The sequence below is a fragment of the Arvicola amphibius genome, chromosome 5, assembly GCF_903992535.2.
Source record: "Arvicola amphibius chromosome 5, mArvAmp1.2, whole genome shotgun sequence".
Taxonomy (NCBI): Eukaryota; Metazoa; Chordata; class Mammalia; order Rodentia; family Cricetidae; genus Arvicola; species Arvicola amphibius.
The window spans coordinates 141,925,618-141,941,306 of NC_052051.1; the positions used below are offsets into that span (position 1 = coordinate 141,925,618).

The window sequence follows — 15,689 nt, forward strand, 5'->3', positions numbered from 1 at the left end:
TGGCTATGCTATTTTTGACAAGTGCAATTTTTTTCATAGACATAAGTCTGATCTGTTCATTTAAACTTCCTGAGAGAAATGTGAGAACGGAGAATATCAATAACAGACCAGTTAACACTCCTTCCCCATTTTCCTCTCATATTTTCTTTCAGTTTACTGGAAAGTTAATTTGATTTATGCTGTGACTATATCATCCCCAATTATCAAGTGACTCAGAGTTTGTGTACTATGAATCTGTCTGGAATTGATTCTGAGATGGTATTTCTAGTCAGTGGTTTGTATTAGAAAGAGTTTTCCTTGGGCCGAGGGATTTGTGCCAGTATACCTTTTGTTTACCATTGTTGGGCACTGAGGCCAGATGAGCCATGTAAAGAAGATAGGGTGAGAGCTAACCACATTCTGTTTTTTCCAGTCATAGGAAATGATTGGTTATTAGCAGAACAGCCTTTGTAACTTGTCATTAATACTGTAAAAGTGAAGAATATTCTCATTGTTCATTATTATTTTTTACAGGAGTAAAATACAAATTCTTGTGAGTCCTAATTCTTCCCTGTCCACAAAGCAGTCAATGTTCCCATGGACCGGTTTGATCTATATACACTGTGATAATGGGCAGAAGGTATGTCTAAATTATTTTTCTGAACAGCATTCCTTTTATTGTAGCTTCAGTTTCACAATCCTTAAGAACTTATCATTGTGGAAGTCAAATGAAGCCCAAGTAGATTTACTTCTCAGAGCACTTAGTATAGAATTTTGCCCTTAGTGATCTGAACAGTTTTACTGGGAGACAGGGAATGGAAACTATTACTATTTGCTTTAAAATCAAAAAGGAAGAGAGGAGGGAGCCAGGGGAGATGGCACAGTGGGTAAAGCACTTGTTTTCTGAGGTCAGGGCCCCATAACCTATGTAAAGACAGACTAGGAGTATGCCTCTGCTTACCCTAGTGCTCCTACAGCAAGATGTACATAGACACAACAAGAGGCCTTACTTAAAACCAACACCCAAGGTTGTCCCCTGACCTCCTCATGAGTGCTCAGACACACATGCATATACACTCACACATACCCATGAACATACATGCAGAGGTAGTGGGCAAAGGGAGGGAGAGGAAGAAATCTAATGCTGACAGAAGAAATTGAACCAAAAGATTTACTTCTTTGAGATCTGAATAAACTTTAAAATCTTAATTCATAGGTGTTTCATTTGTTTGGAATTTATTATTATTAAAAAACAGAATGTGTCTTTTAAACTGGTAGCTACTTTTGTGTCTTATTCATTTGACTTATTTCAGAAAATGGTAAAAGTTCAAATTCGAGAAGATTTGACCCAAGAACCTTTACCTCATTTGGCCTCCAGCATGTTTGGAAATCTTGTCCCAGGACCTGAGCCTTCCATTAGTCATTTGACAAAACCAGTAACAAAACCACCTTCCACAAAAGTTGCAATTAGAAGCAAGACAGTGATTTTTCCTCCAACAGAACCTGGTCAAGCCTCAGGTACTGTATCACAAAGTTTGGGTCAGACGCCAGTCGCTGCATGTAGTCTAGTGCTTCACTTTTAATAAATCTGTGCATTTTTTTGTGTGCTAGGTCTCAAAGCCAGGGCATCAAAGCACATGTTAGTGCTTTCCTGCTGAACTTCCAGCTCCTTGTGCTGAAAGTTAATCTTGAGTTATTATGTATGAAATTTACTCCTACTTAAGGAGAAAATTATGGAGTCATTGTTAGCCATTTCAGTAATGGGATGTAGTAGGAGGACGCTTGTTTGTTTCCCGGCTGCCGGACAGCTAAGACCCGAAATAACCACATAGAAGCCATATTATTTGCAATACTGCTTGGCCTATTAGCTCTAACTTCTTATTGGCTAGCTATTACATATTAATTTAACTAATTTCTATTAATCTGTGCATCACCACGTGGCTGTGGCTTACTGGGTAAAGTTCTAGCTACATGGCTTCTCCCTAACTCCTTCTGTCTCCCAGCATTCACTTCAGTTTTCCCTACCTACCTCTATTCTCTATGCAAGCCCAAGACAGTTTCTTTATTAACCAATGGTATTCACAGCATACAGAGGGGAATCCCACATCCCCTCCCCCTTTCCATTTAAATAAAAAGGAAGGTTTTAACTTTAACATAATAAAATTACATATAACAAAACAGGCATTAAGCAAGATTACAGTTACAATATTTATATCTACTTTATCTTTTATCATAACTAAGGAAAACTATAGCTATCTATTCTTCAACTCCATTAAAGACTCCAGAAGGATATAATATTACCTAAGTAAACAGGAAGTGCATTGTAAGCAACTTCCAAAACTCTAGAGTTGACAAAGGCATCTCGCTGCCTCCACATCAATGGGATGGATTTGAAAACACTCTTAAAATCTGAAGCCTGGCCGGGCGGTGGTGGCGCACGCCTTTAATCCCAGCACTCGGGAGGCAGAGGCAGGCGGATCTCTGAGTTCGAGGCCAGCCTGGTCTACAAGAGCTAGCTCCAGGACAGGCTCTAGAAACTACAGGGAAACCTGTCTCGAAAAACCAAAAAAAAAAAAAAAAAAAAAAAATCTGAAGCCTGGGCTCAAATATCTGTGTATTCCTGGTATTTAGGTTTTATTGGATGGTCATTACTATCCTGTTCCAACCAGGTCTCTCACCTCGTAGCTGAAGAAGAAAGGAGATGGTATCTTAGGATTTTATTTCTGTGAAGAGACACCATTACCACAGCAACTCTTATAAAGGAAAACATTTAACTGGGTTTGACTTACAGTTTAGAGGATTAGTCAGTCCATTATCGCCATGGCAAGAAGTGTGGTGGTGCACAGGCAAGCATGGTGTTGGAGAGGTAGCTGAGAGTTCTGCATCCAGAATGGCAGGCAGCAGGAAGAGAGAGTACTGCTGGTTCTGGCTTGGGCTTCTGAAACCGAAAGCCCACCCACAGTGACACACTTCATCCAACAAGGCCATACTTACTCCAACAAGGGCCAAACTTCCCAATATTGCCACTTCCTATGAGCCTATGGGGCTCTGAGCCTGTTTGATTTTGAGATCCTCAACAGGCTGGGTTAACTGCTCAGTTTCCTCCTGTGTTAAGGGACTATTGTAACCATCACCTTCTGGGGCACACTGAGAGTAGACTCAGTCACTCACTTGTTCTGTTGTGCATATAAAGCAGTGAACCTGGTCTTTACCATCTAGTTGGTACTCTGTAGTAATGTCTCCTTCTCCTTCTCCTTGCTGATGTTCACTAAATGGAGAGTATTATTCGGGTGTCTAGAAAGGGTTTGGGTCCCTGTCTGACTGAGTCATACAGTACCTTTCATTGGCTTTGCTTCCTTCTTTGTAGTCCTCTGAATCTTACTATTTACCCCAGAGGCTCACTCTGCTTTGACTTTAAGATCTTTCTTTTCTTAGACTCCTTGAATCCTGTGGCCTGTCCTTATGATCATAGCCTCCCCTCTCCCCCCCCCCCCCCCCCCCCCCCCCGCCTTTCCCTTGACTTTCTGTGCCTTCTGTTAATCTTTGGTCAAACCTAGATGTCTGGCTGCTTGTGTTCCCACTCCAGCGTCAGGGTATCACTGGCCAAAACCTTACAGGCTTTGCTGACAGATTCATAGTTCCAAATGTCCCTTTATCATGTGTTCTCACCAGGAGCCCATGTCCCAGCTGTTCCCTGAGTCCTCTCACATTTTACAACTCCTGACTTTGCCTCACATATAGAAAAGTCATCAGGCTAAATGAAATCTTTCTGTTTAAGGCTTCTGCTTAAATCTGGGCCCATCTGCTCTGCTTTCTCAAGACTCTCCCTGCCTCTGTTCTTTTCTCTCACCTTCCTTTTCTCCTTGTTTTATGTTGGCTCCTTTCAGTGCCCTTCAATGTGTTCTACCATTACAGACACTTTTGGTCTCCACCCCCATCTTTCTCTGCAACTGCTACCTTTCTCAGCACACCCTCTGGTGGAAGGGTCCTGCTCCCAGCCTTCTCTTTCTTGGTTTGGTTAGGTGCCATTACAATGTCTGGGCAGCTTGATCAGAGTGCTCAGAAGAGCTGTTTGGCCATGTCTATAGCCTATCTTAGGTGGCACTGCCTCTTCCTCCATGGACTTTTCACACTTGGGTGCTGATGCTGTCTCATCCCTTTCAGAATTCCTCGAGACTCTTATAGCCCAGCTTCTGAAGTTACATCGAAGCCCTGGGCCACTTATACCCTGTTGCCACTCATGTCCTTCCCCCTTCTTTCTGGTGTCCCTGGGCAGTGTGACTGGCGACTGCTGTTGGCTCACGTGATGTGTTCTTAGAGTTGTTGGACCCAGGACAGAGCCTTCATCTCCTCTAGTCTGACCTTGTGAATCTTTGACACCTGTCTTTCGATTGTATTATAATCTTGTTCTCTTGTTTCAGCCCTTCAATATCCTTTGCATTATACCTTGAAAAAGAATCCAAAACAGGATATTTGATTCTCTAGAAAATTCTGTGGTTTCTTCTTGACTTATCAGGATAAGATTTGTCACAGAGCTGCTTGCCACTAGCCTCTCAGGGTACAAATGTGCATTTTTTTTCTTTTCAGAGAACTATCTGGAACTGGAGAACTGTGGCCCCACAGATGTGAAGTGGCACCTGTCATCTTTTGCTCCTCCATATGTCAAGGTCAGTCATCTAAACTGTGGGCTGTTTCAAACCCCAAATACAAGTGCAGGTTAAGATGTTGGTTGTTTGTGCCCCAGTTGATTCACTTGTGTTTTTCTGTGAGTTAGAATTGTGTGCACCCATACTTTTTCACCAGGTAATTCTGAGAGTTAAAACGGAAAACTTTTTTAAAGTGCAAAACAAACAAAAATGCTTGCTCCATTTAGTTTTCCTGGTTCTGAATTAGTTTGAGAAATGTTGGGTTTTATACTGAGCCCTATGTGTGCACACACTGCATTCTTTCCATGCGTGTTGTGCTCCTGTGTTCACTCATTGCTGTTATGTCTGTCATGTTTCAGCCCATGGGAGCTGCTGTGTATCTGTGCAGAGCTCAGCTGGGGAGAAGGCCCTTCCTTAGGAATGTACTGATTGTTCCTGACCTGTTATGAGGGGATTTGTCCTGTCCTCCATAACTATAAGAATGATGGGATCTTTTTATTAATTTATTGGATCAGGAAATTCTTTATCATTTGAATAATAATTAAATAGCTGTTTAATTATTTTAAATGATTATTTTCCAGGGAGTTGATGAAACTGGGGATGTTTTTAGAGCTACCTACACAGCATTCAGATGCTCACCCATTTCTGGCACACTAGAAGGCCATGGAATCCAAAAGGTGAGGTTTGGAAGTTTTTCATAGATAGCTGGTAAGAACATATTATTCCACCAGTTGCCTCAGTTTGTTTCCTTCAGATCAGAGCTGGCCTCAGAGCTGTCTGTCCATTGTCCACTGGAGAAGAGGTTGTGCTTGGTCCAAGTGCACTTCCGTTGCACAGTGGTGGGAAGTTACTAAGCAGCATCGAATTTGTTGATAAGGGTTGCAGCAGCTAGTAGTGTTCACAAAAACTTCACTGATCATGACAGTAGTTCTGCCTACCAGCTGTAGCCATCAAAACCCACTGTTCTTCAGAAAAAAATTCAACATTGACAGCATAGTTATCAGTATATTTTCATATATATTCCTTCCAGCTGTTGTGAGATTTTATTTTCGAAGTATTTTGAAAATCATTTCTTTTATTTTTGAGATTATAAATGCTTGTTTTCTCCTTCCCCTCCTCCCTCCAAAACTTCCCATTACTCCTCCTTATTGTCTTGCAAATTCATGACCTCTATTTTCATTATTTGTTACATATATATTCCTGCTGAAAACCTTCGCTAGAGATCTGGAGAAATGGCTCAGCGGTTAGGAACACTTCCAGAGGACTCCCGTTTGTTTCTCAGCATCCATGTCAAGTGGTTTGTAACTGCCTGTATCTCCTGCTTCAAGGACTCCTACTGGGGTGTCCCATTGGTGACTGAGAACTCCTACTGAGGTGTCCCATTGGTGACTGAGAACTCCTACTGAGGTGTCCCATTGGTGACTGAGAACTCCTACTGAGGTGTCCCATTGGTGACTGAGAACTCCTACTGAGGTGTCCCATTGGTGACTGAGAACTCCTACTGAGGTGTCCCATTGGTGACTGAGAACTCCTACTGAGGTGTCCCATTGGTGACTGAGAACTCCTACTGAGGTGTCCCATTGGTGACTGAGAACTCCTACTGGGGTGTCCCATTGGTGACTGAAAACTCCTACTGAGGTGTCCCATTGGTGACTGAAAACTCCCTGGATACTTATTCCCTGCATTTTGACCATTTGTGAGTTTCTGTATTAACCACCATCCCAAAGAAACTTCTCTGGTGAGGTCTCAGAGCTATACTCAGTGTAGAGAGCCAAGAATTCTCATTTGTTTATTTATATTTAATTAGAAATGTAAGCTCCATGGTGTTTTTTTATTTTTTATTTTTGTGTGATTTTCTCCTAGGGAAAGGTAAACAAATACACTTTCAGTCAAGATAGGACACAGACAATAAATCAGAGAAACAATTCCATCCAAGTCTAGCCTGTTGAATTGGAGTTACTAAATAGGAATATAGGGTGCCTCTTGGGCAGCTCCGTCATTAAAAAATAGCAGTAGTAGTGTGTAGTAAACTTTTGAAGTATTGATGAGTGTGGTACAAGGATTGAATGAGGTAATAAACATGAAAGTCTTCAGGGAGTGTATTGAGTGTATGATGTGCAGGAATGCTAGATGTTTTTCCTCTTGTTTTACTTTAGTCTTTTTTTGAGATGGGATTTCTTTGTGTAACAGCCCTGGCTGTACTGGAACTATCTCTGTAGACCAGGCTAGCCTCAAACTCACAGAGATCTGCCTGCCTCTGCCTCTGCCTCTGCCTCCACCTCAGAGTGCTGCGATTAAAGGCTTGGGCCACCACCACCTGGCCTTGGAGTTTAACGAGGCATGACTCTCAGTGTTCTAGACAAATTGCCTATTTACTCTCAGTGTTCCAGACAAGTTGCCTGTTTTGTACCTGTACAGGATGTCATTGTTTTAATGCTTGCCCACTCCTTCATTGTGTGTTCAACTCCCTGGACTGGGTGCTCTTGTCTAGGTCTGTTCTTCCTTTCCCTCTAAGCTCTCAGAACCTGGGTTATTATTATGCTTTGCGAGGCAAGAATGTGGCATTTACATATTTTAATGTATTAGTCCAGACTTAACTCATTGGTGACCCCTGTTCTTTGGTAAAGCCAGGCTTTTCAACACTGACTTTATAAAGCACTACTGTAAAATATTGTCACATTGTTATAGTGAGGTGGTAAGTCCTATCATCCCAGGCTGTCCAAGAATGGAGAGGACAGACAGTGGAGGGGAATCTGGGGGCCAGAGGGAGCTTTAATTGCCACATGGGAGCAACAACTTAAATGGGAATGTGGAATACAGCCACACAAGATACCAGCGCAGGGCCTGTCAGCAAGTGCTAAAACTTAAAGCCTTCAGCAGATCTCAGGATGCCAACCAACAGTCATTCCATGCAGAGCAAGTCTGCATGGCCACAGGCCACCTCAGGTCTCTTGTCTCTAGCATGTTTTGAAGGCTGTAAACAGCTGCAAAAAATGGATCCCTATTTGAGTCTTGAGGGCTGGGGCAAGAACAAGTCTCCCTACCTGCTGCAGCTGCAGGTTGAATCCTGGAGGGTGGAGCATTAGGAGTTCCAGTGAGTTTTCTACTTGACGTAGAAGCTGCCATTACAGCAAGCCACCAAGTAGCAATCTTCTTTTCTGCCTGCAGAGCAGGCTTAGTGAATTCTGGCTGGAGCCAGGCTCAGAAGTCTTCCTTCTTTTCCTTCTCAGGCAGTCTGTCCCATTTATCTGACTCTCTTGAGCTTTCCCTCCCATCAAACCCAGGAGGGGAAACAAGGTGTACTCAAGGGTGTACTCAGTCAGGAGGCTCCATTCCAAGCCACTGGGGTGCTAAGAAAATACATCCTTAGCTATCAAAAGGGGCACCCCTTGTTTGTTTTTTATTTAGGTGTTGGTGGCTAATGATCTTTTCAGAGAGGGGGCAGTCTCTTGCTTTCTCTACCAGGATCCATTTCTTTGCTGTTGTGGTGGTGATCCTCCTCAGACTGCAGACAGATCTTCACCCCTTGGGGGATGCAGCCTGCCTCCCCATTCCAGCTGCATTTTGAGCTCCTCCTGTCAGTTTTTGTTGAGTAGAGTTTTGCTTTGTTGTTAGTCACCACTGCAGTGACACTGGGATCTCTCACACGTAAGGCTGTCAGATATCGCCTGCTGCTTTGGGGGTCCCTGTATGGGTTCATTACCAGCTGGGATTGTGTGTGTGTGTGTGTGTGTGTGTGTGTGTGTGTGTGTTTCATTCCCTTGCTGCCTTAGCAGCTGTAGGGAAGGAAGCACCTGACTCTTAGAAGGTGGGTGCTCAGTGTGTTGGTTGCTGCGCTCCATCTAGTCAATTGTGACTGTGGGCTGCCTTTGGTCACAGCCTGTATGAGAAGCAGGGGTTTGTGGTTCCTGCTGTAAAGGTCCGGTTGTCTTCACATCCAGGGTTCTTGGGCCCTGGATACTGCTACATAGCTCAGATTACTGTTTGGAGCCTTCTTCCTGCTGGCTCTGCCAGGATTACCTTTGGGGCCCCTTTAGCCTGATCAGTTGAACATTCAGGTTGTGTACCTAAGCTGTATAAGCAGGACAGCTAGCTCTGACTAGCATTTTGACTTACTGTATGAGCTACTATAACCTAGCACCATTTGCTTTATTGTGCTGGTCACCCTAACCTTCCACTATTCTCATGTCTGAACTGAGAAGGCCTCAGTGATGAATCTGAAAGAGTAGATTATTTCCATGGTGGGATTTTCCTCCAAAAAAGCATATACTGCACATTTGAGGGAAATGTTACATATAGCTTTAAAAGAAATATATTTTAGATATGTTATGAAGTTGTTCACATCTTTCTTTTAAAAGTATTTTATTGGTTTATGTATATGAGTATTTTTATTGGTTTTTATTTGTGTACCATGTGCATACAGTGCCTGAGGAGGCCAGAGGAGGGCACCAGATCCCCTAAAACAAGAGTTAGGCATGGTGTATTGAACCTGGGTTCTCTATAAGAGTAGCTAGTGCTCTTAATCACTGAGCCATCTTTTTAGCCCTCAAACCCATTTTTTCAGAGGGAGAACTAGCCAGTGTAAATGTATTTGCTATTTCACTTGGTTTACACTAAACTTTAAATTCCTCGTCTGTGTTTAAAGTTGGGGTCTGTGTGTCTCATGTATTTTGTAGGTCTCCATCATGTTTCTGCCCAGAGACAGAGGGGATTACGCCCAGTTTTGGGATGTTGAGTGCCACCCTGCTAACGAGCCTCACATGAAACATACATTGAGATTCCAGCTCTCTGGACAGGTGAGCATTGTTCTAGGTACCATGAGCAAGTGATTGTCTGTACTAAAAACCCTAAAATACAGAAAAGTCTGAAAATACATAATGATTTCCTCATATAATTTCATGTTCAGTAATTTGTTGTAGCCTCATATCTTAAGATTCTTGTCAGTCTTTATTACCACACATTTTTAGTCTTCTTTTTGGGTCTCTTGTCTATACTCCACATGAACTCATGTTTGACTTAATTATGTAAGTTGCTGTCTGTCTGTATGTGTGTGTATGGGCATTTGCACTGGGGGGCAACAGAACCAAGCACACAGAACAGTTTGCGGTTCAAGGGATTTACAGTTTTTTTTGTTGTTGTTATTTTAAAGAAAATAATGGAATTCCCGTAAGAAAAATGTCTTTGTGCTTTCTGGAGTATTCACCTTTTCTCCTTCTACTTCATGATTTTTTTTTCTCTGTACAGAGCATCGGAGCAGAAAATGATCCTGAAGGCTCATGCTCCTCCAGAGATACCCTTATTAAAGTAGATGCTGCAGTTGTGTCCCGGACGCGTGCTGTGTCTGAGACCTCCGCTCACGAACCTGGGTGAGTACCTGTGTCCCCCTTTCTCAGCACCCACATTCAAGTTTATTCACAACGGCCTATTAACTCCAGTTCTAGGGGATCTGATGCCTTATTCTGGATTCCAAGAACACAAGCACACATACTCAAATAAAAATAACGTAAATCTTAAATTTAACATCATCCTCAGCTACACAGCAAATGTATGCTACACAGCAAATGAGTGTGCCCAGCTTTCACGGACATTTCTGAGGATAAATGCTTTTATTTATTTTCGGATTAAAAATAACTAATTTTGGGCACTTGAGAAATGGCTCAGAGGTTAAGAGCACTGGCTGTTCTTCCAGAGGTCCTGAGTTCAATTCCCAGCAACACATGGTGGTTTACAACAACCTATAATGAGATCTGGTGCCCTCTTCTGGTGTACAGGCATACATGCAGACAGAACACTATATACATAATAAATATTAAAGAATTTTAAAAACGACCTTGTGTTTTTTTAAAAAACTAAAAAACTGATTATTACCCCAAATTGCTGTATCATATGATAAGCATGTTTAACTTTCAAACAAGTTGGTAAATAGTTTCCCTCAACGTGTTTGTACTGTCTTATATTCCCATAAGAAGAGTATGAAATAGTCTGGGACTGATGAGCTAGCTCAGCAGTCGTGAGTCCTTGCCATTCTTGCAGAGAACTGGAGTATAGTTCCCAACTCTCTTGTCAGGTGGTTACAGCAGCATGTAACTCCAGCAGTAAGGAATCCAGGGCCTCCTCTGGCCTCCTTGGATGAAGTACACACGGGCTCTTGCATATATAGAGAGACATATATATGCACACAAATAAAAACAATCAAATTCTTAAGAAAGTAGGGTTTTTGTTAGTTTGTTTTGACCAGGCTAGCATACATTTGCTGTGTAGCTGAGGATGATGTTAAATTTAAGATTTACGTTATTTTTATTTGAGTATGTGTGCTTGTGTTCTTGGAATCCAGAATAAGGCATCAGATCCCCTAGAACTGGAGTTAATAAGCCGTTGTGAATAAACTTGAGTGTGGGTGCTGAGAACAAACTCAGGTCCTCTCAGAGCAGGAAGTGATGTTAGCTACTAAGCCATCTCTCCAGCCCTGAAAGTACATCCTTTTTCTGCTGTCCACCTATCTGTTCACCTCATATTTGTAGTGAAGAGGTGCGGGCGGCTTCCCGCCACCCGGCTCCCAGCCACTGGCTAGCTTATGCCCCGAAATAACAACACACAAATTGTATTCTTTTAAATACTGCCTGGCCCATTATTTTCAGGCTCTTATTCACATCTTGACTAACCCATATCTAATAATCTGTGTAGCACCACAAAGTGGTGCCTTACCAGGTAGATTCTAGCGTGTGTCCATCTTGGGCTGGAGCTTCATCGCATCTGGCATCTCTCTGAGGAGAGGCACGGCGGTCTGCCTAACTTAAGAGAGGCGTGGCATCTGACTGAGCCATCTACCTCACTTCCTTCTTCCTGTTCTGTCTACTCCACCCACCTAAGGGCCGGTCTATCAGATGGGCCAGGCAGTTTCTTTATTAATTATCCAATGAAATCATCAGATAGATAGAAGACACACCTACACATATTCTTCAAATTCTGATGATGCTAAAAAATACTAAAGATGGCGGGGCGGTGCTGGTGGGTGCCTTGGTCTTGCCCCCAAAGTTTTCAAATGGGGGGACCGTGACAGTCCTGTCTTCACACTGGTAAGTTGGTTATAAGCCCTGAAAATACTGGGAAGTAAACAGGAAACGTGACAGACAACTAGTGTCATGCTAGTGAAATCCAAAGAGAGATTAGAAGGCAGAGTGGCAGAGATTCAATGTATAGAATCAGGACCGAAACAGATAAAGTGCCCCTAGCTCTGTGGGAAAGGCCAGAGAGGTCAGCATCTTTGGACAGTTCAGAATAGCCATGGAAGTATGAGTGGTTCAGGTGACAAGAACTGAAGCAGAAATGGGACGAAGGCACCTTCCCAGTGCCCCTCACCCGGCACTTCTGGAAGAGCCTCCCCGTGACTTCATTCACATAGACTAAATAAACTCCAGTACAAGTCTCTGAGTCGCAGATGAAATACAAAGCTGCATTGTATAATAAGGAACACGGAAACATTGTTACAAACTGAGTAATTGCCTCTCATTGTAAACCTGTTCCCAAAGCAGGCAGTTTGACTTGAGTCACCGGGGAGTATATGCCCCAAAGGATGTCTACATGTTCCTGCCAACCAAACTCGGGGAATCCAGGACACTGAAAGTCAATTTGCGAAATAACTCTTTTTTCGCTCATGCAGTAAGTTAAAAATATTTCTGTGGGCTTTCAAAAGGTCATTTCTTAATGATTAGAAATATATTCTATAATATTTCAGTTGTGATACATAGATTTTTAAAGTTACTTTAATATTGTATTTGAGAGGAAATTCATTTGCAGTCCATGATCTTTTATTTGAAAATGAAATTAAAAAATTTTAACCTTTTTTTCTTCCATATTCTGCCACACAGACAATTTCTAGATAACATTTACATTAGTTAAACTCTTTAAATGTGTTTCTACTTACACAGCGTTCTTTGTCCTGCCTAATATTCAGGCTGAACCTAACTTTATATGCAGTTTTATGTATGACAAATACCAAATTTTCCTACTGTCACAAAATGTCTCCTGTTCATTTCCAGCTGAAGTTTTTGAGCCCCAGAGCCCCTTTCTACATCAAACACTCGAAATACTCCTTGAGGTGAGTTTATCAAAAATCATTGTGCTCTTCTGAGGGTACCGGACTCCCTTGACATTGAGGGCAGGAGGAGTCTCCGCTTTGCAGTGTCTCCTCTTCAGCTCTGGCAGTGAGGACCTTTCTGCTCACTCTTCACAAGTATTCAAGAAAGTGAAGAATCCTGCCTAGGGTGTCGTTAGTCCCTGGGCTCATCACAAAATCCTAGTGTGGGAGGTGTAGGTAAGAGAATGTAAGGGTCATGGTCCTTCACTCTACAGCGAGGTTGAGAGCAGCTTGAGCTATGGGAGAACCCTGTCTCAAGGAAACAAACCGCAGGCCTCAGGCATGCCAGGCAGACATTCTAGAGTTGAACTATCTCAGTTTTAGATTTTCCTTTCCTTTCTTTCAGCAACTTGTTAAATATTAGCATTAAAAAAATTAGAAATAGGCTGGGCAGTGGTGGCACACACCTTAATCCTAGCACTCAGAAGGTGAGGCAGGTGGGTCTCTGTGAGTTTGAGTCCAGCCTGAGAGGGAGGTTCTACGGGGGGAGGGGGGGGCCTAGGGCAGCCAGGACTACACAGAGAACATTTAAAAATAGGCATCCGTGCTTCTTGATTCTTCCAGCCTGTGCCAGCGTTGTGCTGCAGCAGGTGCCTGCTGACTGCTGTCACCTCATACCTCCTTTCTTCCTCCCACAGGGCCCGGCACTACATCCACATCCCGGTGCACTTCAGACCAGAGTCAGTGGGCAGATTTGAAGCTTTGCTTGTGATCCAGACAGATGAAGGCAAGAGTATTGCTGTTCGTCTAATTGGAGAAGCCCTTGGAAAAAGTTAACTAGAATACATTCTGTGTAAATGACCTGTTATATTTTGGCAATCTCATTTTTCTACACCAAAGTTATGCTGATGTATATATTTTGTATGATAAATTCAATGTATATAAAGTATAGATTTGTTTTAAAGAATTAGTCCCTAACAAAATATCATGTATCTAGCTCACAGCATTAACATTTACAGGGGAGAAATTCTATTTTTGAATTGATTATGATATTATGAATAAATACAGCATATGTTTTAATGTGGTGTATTCAGAAATAAACTTGAGTTTTTTACTGAACCTGTCTTTCTACATGATGCTACCTTATAAAAATTAGAATGTAGCTTTATCCTGTTGTTCCCAAGCTTCAGTGTGTATTCTGATTTCTCCTCCTCTTTTACAATTTTCTTTCCCCTAAGGCATTTCTCGTATCTGTTAGCTGGTTGCCGAGATAGAATCTTCTTATTCTGTGTAAAAAGACAGTGGGGAAGCTCGTTTGTTTCCTAATGTTGTGCTTACTGTATTTAGCGCTGGACATGACAGCTGCTTCTGGATGCAGTGTGGACATGACCTTTGCAGGCGTGTGCTACCCAGAAGGCGGAGGGTGAGAGGCTGCTTTCTGGCTAGCACTGGTGCATCTCCTGAGCATGGTCACAGGCCCAGCCAGCAGCCTTCTGAGAAGCACAGGTGTTGGTGCAGTGTGGCCCTGGGATTTTGTCTTGGTAGCGTTTTAAGTTTGGATAACTTAAACTCAACTGCAGTTAAAAGGAAGGATTGTGTCTGATAGAAAAGCAAATCTCTGCATTCTCATTTTCTTCTGCCTAGAGATCAGACTTGCAGAGGCAGATGTGATAACTCATGCCTGCAATATAAATAAATATAAAAGGCTGGGTGGTGGTGGCACACTTCTTTAATCCCAGCATTTAGAAGGCAGAGACAGGCAGATCTCCGTGAGTTTGATACTAGCCTGTTCTACAGAGCAAGTTCCAGGACAGCCAGGGCTGTTAAAGAGAGAAACCCTGTCTCAGGGGATTGGTGGGGCAGGGGTAAGACTTGTTTTGTTATTTTATTTTGCTTTTTGAGATGGGGGTCTCTTTATAATCTTGGCTGTCTTAGAACTCACTGTATAGACTAGGCTGGCTTTGAACTCATGGAGATCAACCTGCCTCTGCCTCCTACATGCTGGGATTATTAAATTAAAGCCATAAACCACTACCATACTTGGCTTCTGCAAAAGCTTCCAACATGATAAGCAGGTAATGCTTTTCCCCATCCAGCTTATCAATAGATTTTACATGTCACATGTAATGTCACCTCACATTTGTGTGGGCATTTGACCATATTCAGCTTCAGAAATTGTAAGAGTGCATGTTTTGTAATGTTCTTCCTGGTCCTTCATTTCCTAAGGGCTGCGCTGTTGGTTTCTGTGAAACCACCGCTGTGCCTTTATGCTGTACTCAGGAGGAGAAAAAGTATTGAAACACACGGAACTTTAAAAAGGACTCTGCCTCCTTAGACCATCTATTTTTTTTCATTCATTCATTCATTCATTCATTCATTCATTTATTTATTATGTATACAATATTCTGTCCGTGTGTATGCCTGCAGGCCAGAGGAGGGCACCAGACCGCATTACAGGTGGTTGAGAGCCACCATGTGGTTGCTGGGAATTGAACTCAGGACCTTTGGAAGAGCAGGCAATGCTCTTAACCTCTGAGCCATCTCTCCAGCCCAGACCATCTAATTTTTCTGGACCTTGAGTTTCTATGCCTCATGTCTTGGAAACATGACATTTGGGGTCTTTAAAGCAGTTGGATAAGAGCTGTTGGTTTCTGAGCCTGCCCCCACTGCTGAGTTCATCAGAGTTGCTGATAGGCACACGGAATAGGTGAGCTTCCAGGGCCGTGGTTCCCGATGACCCTTCCATCTGGAGGCTGCTGTTAGGCCTTTTCTGCTTGCCCCATGTTCAGTCTTCACCTCCCTGGGCTCCAGGCTCATGTGTCTACGTGGTCATCTAATGGGAATCCCAAACTTTTAGTTCCCTGCCAGCCTTACATATGCTTCTCTATGGCTTTTCCCAACTGGGTAAGTGACTCTGGCATCCCCACTACTCACTGACTCCCAGCAGGCCTGTCTGGGGTTCTTGTACCTGAGCCATTCTCCTTTCC

General features: G+C 42.8%; 1 protein-coding gene across 2 annotated transcripts in view; it reads left to right on the forward strand.

Annotated features, from left to right (window-relative positions):
* Cep192 (centrosomal protein 192) overlaps window positions 1–13,821 on the forward strand; it is a 76,130-nt gene extending 62,309 nt beyond the window's left edge. For both annotated transcript variants that reach the window (XM_038329553.1, XM_038329555.1), the window contains 9 exons: window positions 514–619; window positions 1,293–1,497; window positions 4,567–4,646; window positions 5,207–5,302; window positions 9,302–9,421; window positions 9,870–9,991; window positions 12,158–12,284; window positions 12,665–12,723; window positions 13,401–13,821. In XM_038329553.1, coding sequence (XP_038185481.1) covers window positions 514–619; window positions 1,293–1,497; window positions 4,567–4,646; window positions 5,207–5,302; window positions 9,302–9,421; window positions 9,870–9,991; window positions 12,158–12,284; window positions 12,665–12,723; window positions 13,401–13,539 — 1,054 coding nt within the window. In that variant the 3' untranslated portion in view covers window positions 13,540–13,821. The remainder of the gene's footprint in view (window positions 1–513; window positions 620–1,292; window positions 1,498–4,566; window positions 4,647–5,206; window positions 5,303–9,301; window positions 9,422–9,869; window positions 9,992–12,157; window positions 12,285–12,664; window positions 12,724–13,400) is intronic.
* Window positions 13,822–15,689: the final 1,868 nt, after the last annotated feature.